Raw genomic sequence first — 15,124 nt, 5'->3', positions numbered from 1 at the left:
TAATGAAACTATAACTGTAGTTGCATTAGTGTTCAAAAAATATATGAAAAACTACTTTAACATGTTTCCCCTTCTTTCTCGAATTACCTCTCTGTTGTTTCTACAGGAACTGGATGTTGAATGCCAATCTGTAATTTCCAAAAGTCCATTCATAGCGTGCACCCAGATTCAGGTCTGTTGTTTGGCTACATTTATTTCCCATTTAATGCCCAATTAGCCCCCCTTGTGCGGGTTTGTGTTTCATTTACATGGACGGTTCGCTTAACAAAAGTCCTGCGGTAGCAATTATGGAATAAAGAGGGATGAGACTCCATTTCCTAAGCGGTTTCCTTTCTTCCAATTGTACCGTGAAGTGTAATCAGAGAAGGACTGAGAGTTTTTATCCCTTTCATTACGAGATTTGAAGATGGGACACCGCCTGACACCCAAACTGAGGGAAATGAATTCTTAAAAGTAAACGATTTCACTAGTGGCGATTTCTAAGAAAAGGGCCTCTGCATTACCGAATCCAAATGAATAACTTAAACCCATTGCGAAATCGGTGAGGGGAAATCTTTCACCCTTATGCGAAATTCCAGATCATGTGGATTCCTATTGAAATGACTGGATTTCGCCTATGAAAGTTCACTTAACAATGGTAAATGTAACAGCATCCTAACCCAATAAAATCTTCAGGACAGTCTGTCGCCTTCACCCTAAAACTAACCTCTTAAAGCACTTTTCATTTCCCTCTTGAAGGTGGAAAAATATTTTATATAGCAGCGTGACCCTGGCTAATCAAAATCCACAAGTACATCTTAAATAAAAAGCAACCATAGAAGTACCCGTAATTACTTCATATTCAAATATGTCCAATATCAACCAACCATATTTATTTGAAAGACTGCTATTCGCCCAACACCAAAACAACAAAAAACAGTCTCTGGACCAGCATAAAAATGATTTCAGAGAATCATGAAAAAATGTTCTTGTTAATCAGAAATGCTGTTTGTCATATGCACATTTCTGAATGAATGAACTTCAAAAAACACGAACTGGCCCGCACAATATTAAACGGGGTCTGTCGTGTGGCAGACAGATAGTGAGGAAGACTCATTAAAGCCAGTGAAGGATTGTTTCCTAAACACACTTAAGCTCTATCCTGTTAAAGCAATTAGGAAACACATTAAGGAATTAGGAATGGCTCCATGATCGAGATTCACAGAGTTTCAGGATGTTTTGAAAGGTATTCAATCTTTTCTTTTTCCATGCTGGTCTGTGCTGATAACATTATATTCCTCGGGGACACCTAAATCAGAGAAATGTCTTTGCCTCAGTTTTTCACTCAATTTGTCTGTGGCTGTTTCTTCAACAATGGGAACTATATTGTGGACTTTATAGAAATGTCAGTTCAACCTTATATTGTGTTTAATGGCATTATGTGGTGGACATTCTGTGGAAATAACTTAGGCTACATGTTCCTGGGAATCTCAATGTCAGATTTGTAATGACAGTTTGAGTCTGAATTAAGAATTAGATTAATGTAGAAAATGATAGGAGCAATTTCTGATATGGTCATGTTTGAGCTCTGAGGGTTCGAATGAGTATTTTCACAGGTGGCATTACACACAGAGTGCCCTTATGCCTTATGCCTTATGACCTTTGTGAATAATAAAAGTAATTTTAGGACTTTCTCATCTTTCAGTTTTTCCACACAATCATTCATTTCTGAATTATTAACTAATCAAGTTGTCAAATATGTCATGATATCAACCTACTTTAATAGCAGCTCTCACACCAAGTTTATGTTTCCATGTTAAGCTGTGAAAATGTCGGTCAAACATTGAAAACATAAAATAGTGAGACTCTGCATAAGTCACTGAACCCATGGAATACACATTGTGTATTTTAGACCCAATCAAGTGGAATAATATATTTTATAGAACTGTGAACAAAAGCTAAACTACCTGGTTATAGCGACAGTTGGAAAATCATAGTGAGAAAAAAATTACTCTAGTTTCTTTCCCAAACTCCTCAGGGATTCATGTTTGAACACACAGAATGGAAGAGAATTCAAGATGTTGCAAGGCAGGAAGCAGAGGTGAAAATACTTACTCACATCAGGCCGTAAATTCACAACTCATTATCACTCTTACACATTATTTACCTTGTCAACCTGTAGAAAATGCATTTCCCCAGATTTCTATGCATTCCATTGTCAAGGAAAGTTAAAACTAGAACAAAGAATCTGTCCTCATCCCCAACCTTATGATCCCATATGATTTTTTCTTATTTTACAGAAATATCAGAATACATAGGCTCCTCTTTTTTTCCACACAACTAACAGGAGTAGGAACTTGGACTGTCAAGCTTTGCAAACACCATAAACCATACACATTTGCTAGATTTCATTTTCTTGAAACCATACAATAGTTTTGTGTGAGCAAAATACCAATTGAGTTAATAGAAGATGAGCTTCACAAACATATTCCACCAAAACTCTTAAATCATCTTATTTCACAAAAAAGAGGGCGGGATCATAAACATTTAAAAAAGACAGAAGGGTTAGTGAACGATGAGAGAACTTTTATTATTTTGGTAAACTATCCCTTAAAATAGTCTGACAATTTTTTGTCATTTGATTCATTTCTCAACACAGACAAAGCACTCATTCCAGAAAACACAGGCTATATAAAAGAAGTACAACTGGATGATATTAAAATAAGGAAATAGTGTCCTTTCATACATGGTTCCCCTTGACCAGTAACCCCAGAGCTCTGCTGCGCTGCAGTGGTGACAGCTCTGGCTGTAGGTTAGTCTGGGCACATTCTGTGATGAAGGACAAGATTTCAGCTCTCTATAGGATGTGGTACAGTTACAGTAGTAAGGTACACATTCCAGCTCCTAATGAACACACAGGATGCATACAGGCTGATAGAAGTTTGTCAAAGAGACTCCTGGCCACTTGCCCAACATCAATCCCAATCCCCTTTTGGGTCGGTATCTTGTTGGATTCAATTCAACAATGCATCGACTCTGACAATGAATAAAAGAACTGAAGGGCTTTTCATAAATGTCTCATAGTACAGGACATTGTACAGTATGTTACACAATACACATATCATCATGGCCCTTATTTACAAAAATATAATATCAATGGAAAAGCAGATTTTAAGAAAATGAAATGTGCATTAATTTGAAAAATCGCTAAAATTCACAGAATAGTCTTTAGAATATAAAATAAATCATAATTATTCAAAAAGCATAAAATGCAAACTAAATATTTAGGGAAATGTCTATTTCCCAGTTTCACAGACCATGCCTAGTCCCAGACTAAAACGCAAGTTTGAGCTGTTTTAACTGAAAGCAACTTTCACTGATGTATCTTAAAATATGTCAGTGCTATTGTTTTTTTTCTCAAGATTGACACCAGTAATGTTTGTAAGGCACATTTATAAAAGCTACAAAACAAAGGCCTAATTCTGGCTTAATGTAAAGTCTGTCTGTGAAACCAGGCCTTTATATGTTCACCATGGCAATATTTAACATGAAGAGACAAATGTTAAAATCATGTGTTTTATTCATTTGTTAACTGAAGCTTTGCATCATATCTGGACCCAGTATCATGATAATATTGATACTCCTTTAGGTATTTTTTTTTTTTTTAGATATAGTATAATCGTAACGCTCTTGTCTTTGATACATAATCAGTTTGTTACTTTCTTTTTCCCCCCTCTCTTCTTCTCTCTATATCCCACCTTGTTCGCTTGGTTAGGTTTGTGTTGTAAATGGTTAAAATGTTCTTTGAAAAAAGGTTTTAAAAATCCTCTGTTTCGAAAAGTGTGACATAAAGAAACAAACAAATAAATAATAATAGTAATAATATTGTTATAAAGTGTTGAGGTTAAGCTTTTAGTTAATATGCTCCAGGATGTTGTACGAGTATTTTGCATGAGAAAAGATTTCACAATATTTACAGGTGCTGCAGGAGATTGCACGCATTTTGCTGCCAAATATAATGTCTCTGATATGTCACATAGTGGGACATTTTAAGTAAATAAATAAATTGCTTAACACCACTGTTGCCCTAAGCCCTTCTTAGACACGAATCTCTCATTCTCGCTGTTCTCAAAAACCCTGCAAATAACTCTCCAACTGCCAGACAAGCCATGACAAAACAACTGGAATTGATGGAAAAAGCTTAAAATGTCATTCTTTTAAGGTGAGATCATTTGCTTTCCGTCAACTTTCGCACCATCTCAAAATGTTCCAAGACAAGATCTTTAGTCGACATGAAGCAGGTAATATATCAGCTCAGAGAAATGGATTGTCCAGAATACAAATCTAACTAAACTACCTATCTCAAACTGTGATATACACAGACTACAAATGTGTTACATCACATGAAACACACTTGACTTAACTTGACAGGTCTGATAGGCATAGCTGTCTCAATGGATTCACGTAATAGAGCAATCTCTAGGCACCATGGAAGAAAGGACTTCAAGGCTTCCCTGAAGGAAAGACAGTGCCAAGAAACCCCAAAGAGCGTCATTATCCACTCTGACTTTCCTTACAGAGTTAACAGGCCTGTTCCTGTCCACCAGCCACAAATCAACCGCACACTGAAATTCTGCCAAATGTTGCTTTAAGAGTGAATTTCTCACTAATCAAATCAGTGTTTTGAGAGCCGAATGACTGGCGTCAGAAACGTCCAGGGGCGCCCACAGGATTCTGATCCATGGTAAGTGGAAGGAAAAAAAATAAGCCGGACCCAGGCAATTTTGACATTTATATTAATAGGGACGTTGGCAACATATCACAACACTTACCGTAACATCAAATGATCTTAGTGAAATGTGACATCATTGCTATACTGACCTGTAAGCCATCAAAGCACCTCTAAGGCTACGGAAGTCGGCATGAAATGCAACTTCACCCTATTAATTTTCTGTTTTATTAGATAATATTGTGAACAATTCATCCATCGTATGTTTGTTTTTTTATTATTTCAATTCTTAATTTTTTTTATCAAAATGTAATTTCTTCCAGTGAAAATGACAGACTTCTCTCTGGTGAGATAAGCAGTATTTCTCAAATAATTCGCTAAATCCGCTTAAAGCTCATGTTCATCTGTCTCCATTTTTTAATGCAATCTCAAAATCCAATTAACAACCAATGCAAAGAAGCAACCAATGCCACATCCTACATGTTTCCTTTTTTGATAATCCACTACACTTCGATATACAATATAAATCAATAGAAATGATCTGTCACTTCTTCAGTTTCATCGCAACTTTATTCATCAAAGATGATTGACAATTAGCATACAGTTTGGATTCGTGGTATGGTTTTGTTCTGGGCAAAAACTCCCTCACCATTCATGCAGCCTAGCATGGATAAGAGCAAGGAGAGCAGATAAACCCCCTTTAGGGTAAACAGAACAGAACCAACATAAATGCATTGCAGATATATTAAATGTTCAATTATTTTATGTGCAACATAGTTCAAGAAAAATGAATCTGATAAGAAGAGGAATATCAGAAGGCCAAGTCCTGACTGGACGAGAGGGCTGAGGATGGAGAAGGGCAATTATCTCATAATGATAATAGCTCATGCTGATAATACTGACCTACATCACAAAGGGGAGGAAAAAGTCTATCGCAACTTCCGTTTCATGCAAACTATGTGTCGTTTTTTAGGTATTTTATTATCTGAAATAAATATTTTTATTCATAAATATTTCCTCAATGGTGTACAATTACCTCTGCCAATTATCTGACGCATCCTCGTAAACGAAGAATTTATTATCTTTATATACATGTGACGGGTAGGTCCACGGGGGCTTCCATGTCGTTCCGCCATCTTGAAAAACTATAATAGCAAAGTACTAGCCGTTTCCACAACGTGTTTCCGTTGAGAGCCAGCGTCACGTAACTGAAAGCAGCAGAAACGGTGGAGCAGAGCAGAGCAGTTAGAGGCGCTAGTCACTGCCCCGGCAAGACAGTCAGTAATTCATACTGTAACATTCGTTTGTTCGTTGTGTCAAGTTGAGGTTTGTTTGAAATAACAAACCTGTTCACCGGAAGGAAAACTCGACGAAGTGCTATAGACCAATTTCGAGCCGACGTCACAGTTACTTCACGGCGCTAACGTTAGCTGTTAGCAAAACAAAGGGAAAACTGCAGGCGGCCAATACAAACCAGCACAGATTCGGCTACATAATAAGGAGCTTAAATTATTATTATTATTATTATTAAATGTCATCCTGTTGTGTAGTTGAGTGCAAGAATCAGTGAAAAATGAATATGCTGTATCCGGAATTTTTATTTCTAGAAAATATTCACATCATTAAAATTGCACCATAATGTCACTCTTTACATTGTCGTCTTCTTGGCGCTGGATAACGTTAGACAGAACTGCAGATCGTACCACACAAGTCTTGTACATGACCATTCATCACATAGTTATAGACATCTAAAGATTTATATGCCCTCAGTTTCTCTTTACGCTCGGTTTCTCTATCGGATAGGTGTAGAAGTCAGGCCACTCAACCGGAGGTAGCCTAGCGTTAACGTTAATCCTGTCAGATCGTCCATCCATTGAGTGAGCGTGTATGGGTCGGCCAATCTGGTTCCGTCCGTTAAAATTAACTTTTGCAAATAAGAATCGCGGTCCTGGACAGTGAGTGAACTCGCACATTAAGATAAATTCGGATTTTCTCCATTCATTGTTAAAAAACAAGCTAACAAAACTTGCAAACTAACGTTAGGGAAGCGGCCAGAGGAATCTTTCTGCAACCACCTAAGCTTCGCCCACAAAAAAACGTCACCATGTTTACCAACTGAAAAGGGGTCTATTAGAAGACATCCTGTCATAGCTTTTGGGTACATAACAGCTACAGTAGATGCAAAATGCATTCGAAAAAGCATGGCGCTGGAGAGCACAATTTGTTTAAAAGGCAAAATACAATTTCACCGCTAGATGGGAGAAATTCCTACACAATGTCCCTTTAAAGAATAAAACCTTTCAATTAAATGTTCACTTTCCTAGACCAGTGGCTCTTAACAAGATTACTTAAAATAATTTTAAATAAGACCAAATAAGCTAAAACAACTATCTGTTTTAACCGTCTAACTGTATTTTTTTTTATTGCTTCGAAGAACCAAAGTTTAATGTCTTTAAAAAAAAAAAGATGTACGGGGTAGCCTTATTTAAAAAGTGTACATTCTAGACCTGGAAAAGTTATTAAAAAAATAACCTAGAAATTTTTATACATTTTATGAATAGGTCCGGTCTATACTGTACATTTTTATAGATATGCCAAGCTCTAAAATATTTTATCTGGTCAAATTTTTTATTTTAAAGTCCTTATTCTTTATCTTTATTCACTAAATCACAAACAACAGGAAACGTCAATTCAAATATTGTTGTGGGCAACTGGGGGCCTTGGAGTAAAAAAGGTCGAGAACCACTGTCCTAGGCAAGGCAAGGCAAGTTTATTTATATAGCACATTTCATACACAGTGGTAATTCAAAGTGCTTCACATAGAAGAAAATAATTAAAATAATCAAAAGAAATCAGAATAATTAAAACAGTTTTGAATAAAAAATAAAAAATAGTGCAAACAGTCGGACGAACAGTGGCACAGTGCTCATTCAGTAAATGCACAGCTAAACACATGTGTTTTGAGTCTGGATTTGAATGTGACTACTGCAGGAGCACATCTGATCTCTTCTGGAAGCTGCTTCCAGCTGCGGCTGGCATCGTAGCTAAAAGCAGACTCACCATGCTTAGAGTGAACCCTTGGTATTTCTAGCCGATGTGATCCTAATGATCTGAGTGATCTGTTGGGTTTGTATTCAGTGAGCATATCTGCAATGTATTGAGGGCCTAGGCCATTTAGTGATTTATATACCAGTAATAATACTTTAAAATCAATCCTATATGTAACTGGCAGCCAGTGTAAAGACCTGAGGACTGGTGTGATGTGTTCATATTTTCTGGTTCTGCTCAGAATCCTAGCAGCAGTGTTCTGTATGAGCTGCAACTGTCTTATGGTCTTTTTGGGAAAGCCAGTGAGGAGTCCATTACAATAATCCACCCTGCTGGTGATGAAAGCATTACCTTTACATGCATTAAGTTTTTACTGGAAACAAAGCATCTAATTATTGCAATATTTTTCAGGTGAAACTGAAACTAAGGTCTGACTCCAGAAACACACCAAGATTCCTGACTTGATTTTTAGTTGTTTGACACCTAGAGTGACTGTATGCATTCACCTTGAGAACTTCATCTTTGTTTCCAAATGCAATGACTTCAGTTTTGTGAAGAAAGTTTTGGCACATCCAACTGTTTACTTCATCAATGCATTGGAACAGGAAGCTAATGGGGCTGTAATCGTTAGGCGATAGGGCTAAGTAGAGCTGTGTGTCGTCTGCATAGCTGTGGTAAGTGATTTTGCTCTTTCTCATTATTTGGCTCATTGGGAGCATGTACAGGTTGAATAGGAGTGGCGCAAGAATTGAGCCTTGAGGGACTCCGTATGTCATGGATGTTCACTCAGACTTATGGTCTCCTATACTCACATAATAACCTCTCCCTACCAAGTATGACCTGAACCATTTTAGGACTATCCCAGAAAGCCCGACCCAGTTTTCCAGCCTGTCGAGAAGTATGTGATCGGCAGTGTCAAATGCAGCACTGAGGTCGAGTAGTACCAGCACTGATAATTTGCCTGTATCAGTATTTAAGCGAATATCGTTTATTATCTTTATGAGCGCTGTCTCTGTGCTGTGATGCGATTGGAAACCAGATTGAAAATTGTCAAAGTATCCATTTGAGCTTAAGAATTTGCCTATAGTTGTTTAATATGGTCTTAACCAGATTGCTCTTTTTCAGGAGGGGCTTGACAACTGCAGTTTTCAGGGAGTTTGGAAAACTACCAGAGAGAAGTGAGGCATTTACCACTTCAAGGAGATCTGCTTCTTTAACAGTTTAACACATTTTTGAAGAAAGATGTGGGAAGTGCGTCAAGAGCGCAGGTTGATGTTTTAAGGTGCTGTACGGTATCTTCCAAAATTTTGCCATCAATTTCTTCAAAATCAGACATAGTAACTACTTTCTCATGTTGTGGTCTGATCTGTCTGACCCCAGTGTCCTAGACCCTAGTACTGCAACAAACTGCAACAAACCTAGTACTGCCTAAACATTTTCTCTATTGAGAGATTGATTTTTAGCAATAAAGTATAGTCCTTCCAAAACAAACATACCATAAACTCTGACAATGTTAAATGATGGTAGAGTACATGCTTCTTCATAAGACATGGTCCTCATGGTCAATTTAATTTATTTTTTTAGTTCGTATTTAATTTCCAAATTACTAGACAAGCACTACACTACCCACAATCCTGGAGAACTGGAGAAGTCACTGTTTCCATGGGAAAGGAAATTGCAAAGGTTACTGCTCACTCCCACATACTCAATGTCTTTGCAATCCCGTGCTTCCACCATGAGAGAGAGTTCAAGGCTCTTTATTTAAGATGTGTTCATGCCTCTGAAGGAAATGAATAGAAACAAAATACTTCCTGTACATTCATGTTTTTAGAACCGGATATTTATAGTGAAATACTGGTGTGGATAACGTTAAAAAAGGTTGGGTCAGAGCACATAATGTTAGTTGTCTTTAATGTAGATATTTCATATTATGCGGGTTCAAATTCTGAGAGGCAAGATCTTAAAATCACATTATTTTGTGTTTCAAGAAAGAAAGAAAGAAACTTAATATTATGGAGAGCAACTCAGAGTGCTGGAAATCTATACAAATCCGAACCTCTAATTCCATATAATGGAATCTTTTCTTAGCTTTTACAGTGATAAAATCCAGAAATCTCTCATAGTTTAAAAACATAGCTAAGTGAAATCATGTGCACATTTTACTAAGGCACAGATTCAGCTCTCTACTTCTTGGCTACTGATGTGATGTGATAAGAATAACACTGTCCAGATTAGGTCTAGTCTGCATGGCAGCCAGCCTGCAATGTCCTTACTGTACAGAAATGCTACGGCCTGGTATAGGGGGCTTGTTTCAGCCTGGCTGCTCACCAAAAGCCTTGGTTATCAATCAGGGACAACATTAATTATATATGCCACTATGGCTCCCTGCCTGAAGCCACCTCACAGAGACAGACGTACCAGAGCTTTGATTTACAGTCAAAATGAAAAGAAAGAAAGCACTGTGTTCAGAGCAAACAGACCATAACGTCGCATTTGACAGGCAATCCGTCTATTAACACTGTGACATCATGCTGCACACAGCTGATGTTCTCACTGTAATGATGGAGTAGGGACATGCTTGGCTAATACTGGCTGAGAGATATTAGAATACAGTAAAAGATGTTACACATGAGGAAAAATATGTTTACAACTATATTATGAGCTTTTTCTTTACTCTGCGGTTCTTTGTCTAATCATTTTCAATGGTAGTATAACGTATAACCTACCATTCAACATTTGGGGTCAGATAGGCCTAGATTTTTTTAAAGGAAATGTATACTTTTATTCAGCAAGAATTAGTTAAATTGATCAAAAGTGACAAATACATTAGATAGTTACATTTAAAAAAAATCCTGTTCTTGAACATTCTATTTAAAGAATCTTGAAAAAAATTATCACATTTTCCACAAAAATATTAAGCAGCACAACTGTTTTCAACAATGATAATAATAAGAAATATTTCTTGAGCACCAAAATCAGGATTATAATTATTTGTAAGGATCATGAGACTGAAGACTGGCGTGATGATGCTGACAATTATTAAAATATTACTATTTCTAACTGTATATTTGATTAAATAAATGCAGTCTTGGTGAACAGAAGAGACTTAAACATTAAACAATCTTATCAACCCCAAAACATTTTTATTTTAACTTATTCGGCTTTGGTAGAAGTTCAACATATTGTACAAATTGAACATTTTGTATTTTTATTTTTTTTATTTTTCAATTTTCATCGTTTGAGATCAAACAGTAGTTGACCTCCTGTTGAAGATCCTTGCCAAAAAGTCATAAAATTTCAAGATACATTATTCTGCCTATAGTCAAGACAGTACTATGATCAGACAGGGCTTTTAAAAAGACATCTGCACATTTTGAAAGTTACACATGATCGAAGTGGTACACATGACCAAATAAAAGCAAAATGTGTTCCAAATGTCCCAAAAACAATAATACAGAGACCTGACAATTCCCAATCATCTCTGAGCTCTTCAATTATGTTACACATGGCTTAAAAAACAAAAGCATCTCCTGTATCTGTATGAATCTAATGTATCTCTCTGAATTTGAAAATGTTGCAGGTGTTGAAGGTGATAGAGCTGTGACTACATTTTTTTTATGAGGCCTAATGATTGAAAAGTAACAAATTCATTATATAGCCTAAACACAGACATAGGCTTATGAATGGCACATCTTATTGAATGTTGTAAAACATGTTACGGGGCACTGATCACATAATAGATTGTGCAGACCTGACCCGCTCTAATAATCCCCAGATTATCTGTAATGTTCTCCAACCATTAAGAAGACAGGTGGCTGAAATAGGGCCCATGAGAAACAGTTGTAACACAAGCTCATTTGGAAAAACCAAATCAGATTCCTTTCACATATGGACGCTTTTAAGCACAAATTGTGACATGGAATAAGACTGTGGAACAGATTTCTGGAAAACGTAAAGAACTTGAATGTGGTTATGGGTTTCACTAAGAAATATGTTCAACAGCTGTTGACAGGACAATCATGCCATGAGTTTTACCAACAAACAGTGTACAAACTGCAGAAATATTTTTGTTTGAAATAGTCTAGTGTGTAATTGTTTTTATATTTTAATACCAAGTGATTTAGCTTCAACACGACAAAAAAAAAAAAAAAGAAAAGAAAAAAGTTAATGTACAATTAGACAATATCAACATTTATAAACGTTACTACATCGCCCCCTCGGGATAATGTGGATAGTACTACACGACAGAACTGCACTGGAGAATGCAAACAGTTAAAATGTTATTGAAATTATCAAAAATATACATAAACTATGCAAGGACCGATTGTGCATAAGAGCATATTTTTCATTATGAGCGAATTTCAGAAATCACCACGAATTAACAGAAGTCTGGTTCTTCTTCACCTGTAGGCTATGTTCATTTTAGGTTGTCAATTAGTTACTAAAAAGTAAAGTGTGTCAGTTAGTAAGGTGAATGCCACTTAATCTAATTTTAAATTACATTAAAACAGAATGCTAAATGTTTTGTTTACACTACACGCAACGGCAGGTGAAGTGTTTCCGTTCTGTTCTTACCTGAGTCCGGAGCACCAGATCCTGTTTCAGAGAAGTCTGCATGTAGAGCTTTAACCAGTGCAAAAAATGATAAAATGAACCACATCTTTGGAAACCAGTGTTCTTCCAATGCAGTTAACTCTCAAATAGCAGAAATATGTTTAAAATGCTGAGGGGGGAAAATCATTAAAATAAATGATAGCCTAAAATCTTATGTTGTAGGTGTTGTAAAGTTTACAGAAGTACTGAGCGTGATATCTGTTATCAGTCTACTTCTAGAAGTCTTTTCTTTCGCTGCAAGTGCACTCTTCCCAATCATCCCATTAAACTCCGCCCACATTACACGAACCAGTCAATCAGATCCCAGAAATCCTCCAGACAGGTGGAACCCTGATTCACCTTGCCTCTCCTGTAGTTTCATGCTTTGATCAATCTGTAAGACTGTAACATCATCAATCAAAAGGAAAATACATATGCTGCAGTAGATATCATCATCTTTAAGGAGATTTTTGATATGTGTGTAGTTCCAGGACAATTGGAATATCTAATAAACCACATATCTGTATCATTTGAGTTCATTTTTTTTATTATTTTTTTTATTTAAGGGCTTAAATTCATACAAAATGTTATAGTAGAAACAACTGCAGATTTCAAAGTCTGGCCATGGAACAGAAATCAGGCAACAAACTAATCAACAGCAAAATTCAAATAAAGGATGTCCAAGCTCTATGCATGGATGGAGCTGTCAACATAGTTCAATACTGTTTCCTTTATTTATAAATGTTTCAACAATTCATTTTTTTATTTCAACAAATCCCCTAATTTCATATCAAAGGTCATTTAAAAAATCAAACCAAAAATTAATACATTGTATCAAAAAGTATGAAGATAAAACCATGGGTATTTCAACATGCACATACATTTTAAGACCATGCAAACATTAACCTGGAAACAGCCATATTTAAGCTTGGTTGATGTACAGGGGAAAATAGCATTTCAGATTTTGGCAATACACAATGAAAGGTTTGGTAGATGGTGTGATGTTTTTCCAAATCAGAGAAGCTGAAGAAATGTTTTTTTTTGATTGAAGCACAGTCTTGATCCACTCTGGCAACATGCCGAAGGACATCAATGGATGTACTGGGAGTGCAAAGATTTGTTCAATAGTTAAACATGAACAATGCAACAACTAATAACAATATCAGCAAAAGTCAGCACATCCTTTAACCCTTAATCCTTCAGTCTAACAGAGAATATAGAAAAATAGCAGTTGTTCAGACTGTAGATTTGAAACAACATTTTTCTTTTTCCCCTGACAAATCTCTGATGCATGCACAACATACCGATTTTTGTTTATATATACACATATATATATATATATATATATATATATATATATATATATATATATATATATATATGTTTATTTTTTCTGATTTGTGCCTTTATGCATTGTAAAATATACTTTTTCATACATTTTTGCGTGGGGGTTTTTTATTATAAAAAAAAAGGAAGATTTGGTCACTATCATGCTAAAGTCTGAATCTGGATTTCCCAGCAGGTAAAGCTACAAAATGAATGAAGTATGTTTTTCAAAGTGTCATCTCGTTGCATAGCCCTACGTAAAGAAAATATACGTTAAAAAAATGAATAAGGGAAGAACATTCACTGTCAGCAAAAGTCCTGACACCTCTGTGGCCAAGAGTCACCTGATTAGCCAAACAATTCTCCAAGCATCTAATATACTCATGTATGTTAATGTGGAACACATTAAATGATCCTGGACAGTATAGTGTCCCAAGACAAAGTTTTTTTTCTGTTCTTTTAGACTGCCACACCCTCAGCATTCAGGTGGCTAAATATTCCTCTCATGTTACCAGCGTGATAAAAGGAGTCGGCCATATTTCTATAGAGCAAGCAGCTGGGGAACGGCGGCAGAATGAAAGCTGTGAGTGTGTATGTGTGTCTGGGGGTGCTTGGAGGAGTGCCATGAGGGGGAAAGTTTAAACTTAACACAGATCAGCCTACTGTACCGGTGCCAGGACCCCGACTCAACGCAACACAACACGCGCTCACATCGGGAAATCTGCTACATGAGCAAAGTTCACTCCTTTGTGACAGTTCATTGGTTCTCAGTCCTCGCATTTAACCGTAAAAGACCAAACAGAGAAGGCAAATAGCAATGCAGTCTGAGCATCTTCATCAGGACAGGAAATATACATTGTAAATATTGGTTTCGTAACCATGGTCAATCAAGATTTGCAGACTTTTTTTTTAACATGCAATTTTATAACTGTGGTTATAAAGTCCCCGTCAGGACAAATACACAACTACTGCATTTTTTAATAGTTACTCCATACTAATATATGCTTTTGGTAACGGAATTTTCAATATTCCATTAAGTACTAAAATTGTACAAAAAAGGAGACAAGAAAAAACAAAAACAAACAAACAATCATACTGTAATTTCCATTCGAAAACCTATTGTGAATTCAAAGGTACTGTGTCTTTGCTTCTGAATTAAGGCCTGCGATCGTAACACCTTGTAGTTCCTTTTAACCCTTAGAGCTTGTTCAGTTCACTCTATCAAGTGTTGATGCATTAAAAAAGCTGAGGTTGCATCACTACTACAATATATTCAAAAGGTTAGGCACTTTGTAAATAACTTCTGGAGCAGTCAAGTAGAATCGGTAGACCTGACAGTGTGGTGAAGCCGTAAGCAATTTAAGTAAAACCGTTCGTCTTTACAATACAAAAAGCACATAATGTATAGATAAAATATACAACAATTTGATATAAAACAAAGTACATTAT

General features: G+C 36.3%; 1 protein-coding gene across 1 annotated transcript in view; it reads right to left on the bottom strand.

Annotated features, from left to right (window-relative positions):
- The window catches only part of LOC143748716 (uncharacterized), a 54,606-nt gene extending 41,989 nt beyond the window's left edge, over positions 1 to 12,617 (bottom strand). Inside the window, exon 1 of the mRNA XM_077240845.1 lies at positions 12,332 to 12,617. Coding sequence (XP_077096960.1) covers positions 12,332 to 12,416 — 85 coding nt within the window. The 5' untranslated portion in view covers positions 12,417 to 12,617. The remainder of the gene's footprint in view (positions 1 to 12,331) is intronic.
- Positions 12,618 to 15,124: the final 2,507 nt, after the last annotated feature.

This window comes from Siphateles boraxobius, unplaced genomic scaffold, assembly GCF_051911475.1.
Source record: "Siphateles boraxobius isolate OS27281-9 unplaced genomic scaffold, OSU_SipBor_1 24, whole genome shotgun sequence".
Classification (NCBI taxonomy): Eukaryota; Metazoa; Chordata; class Actinopteri; order Cypriniformes; family Leuciscidae; genus Siphateles; species Siphateles boraxobius.
This window is presented reverse-complemented; position numbering and strand designations above follow the sequence as displayed.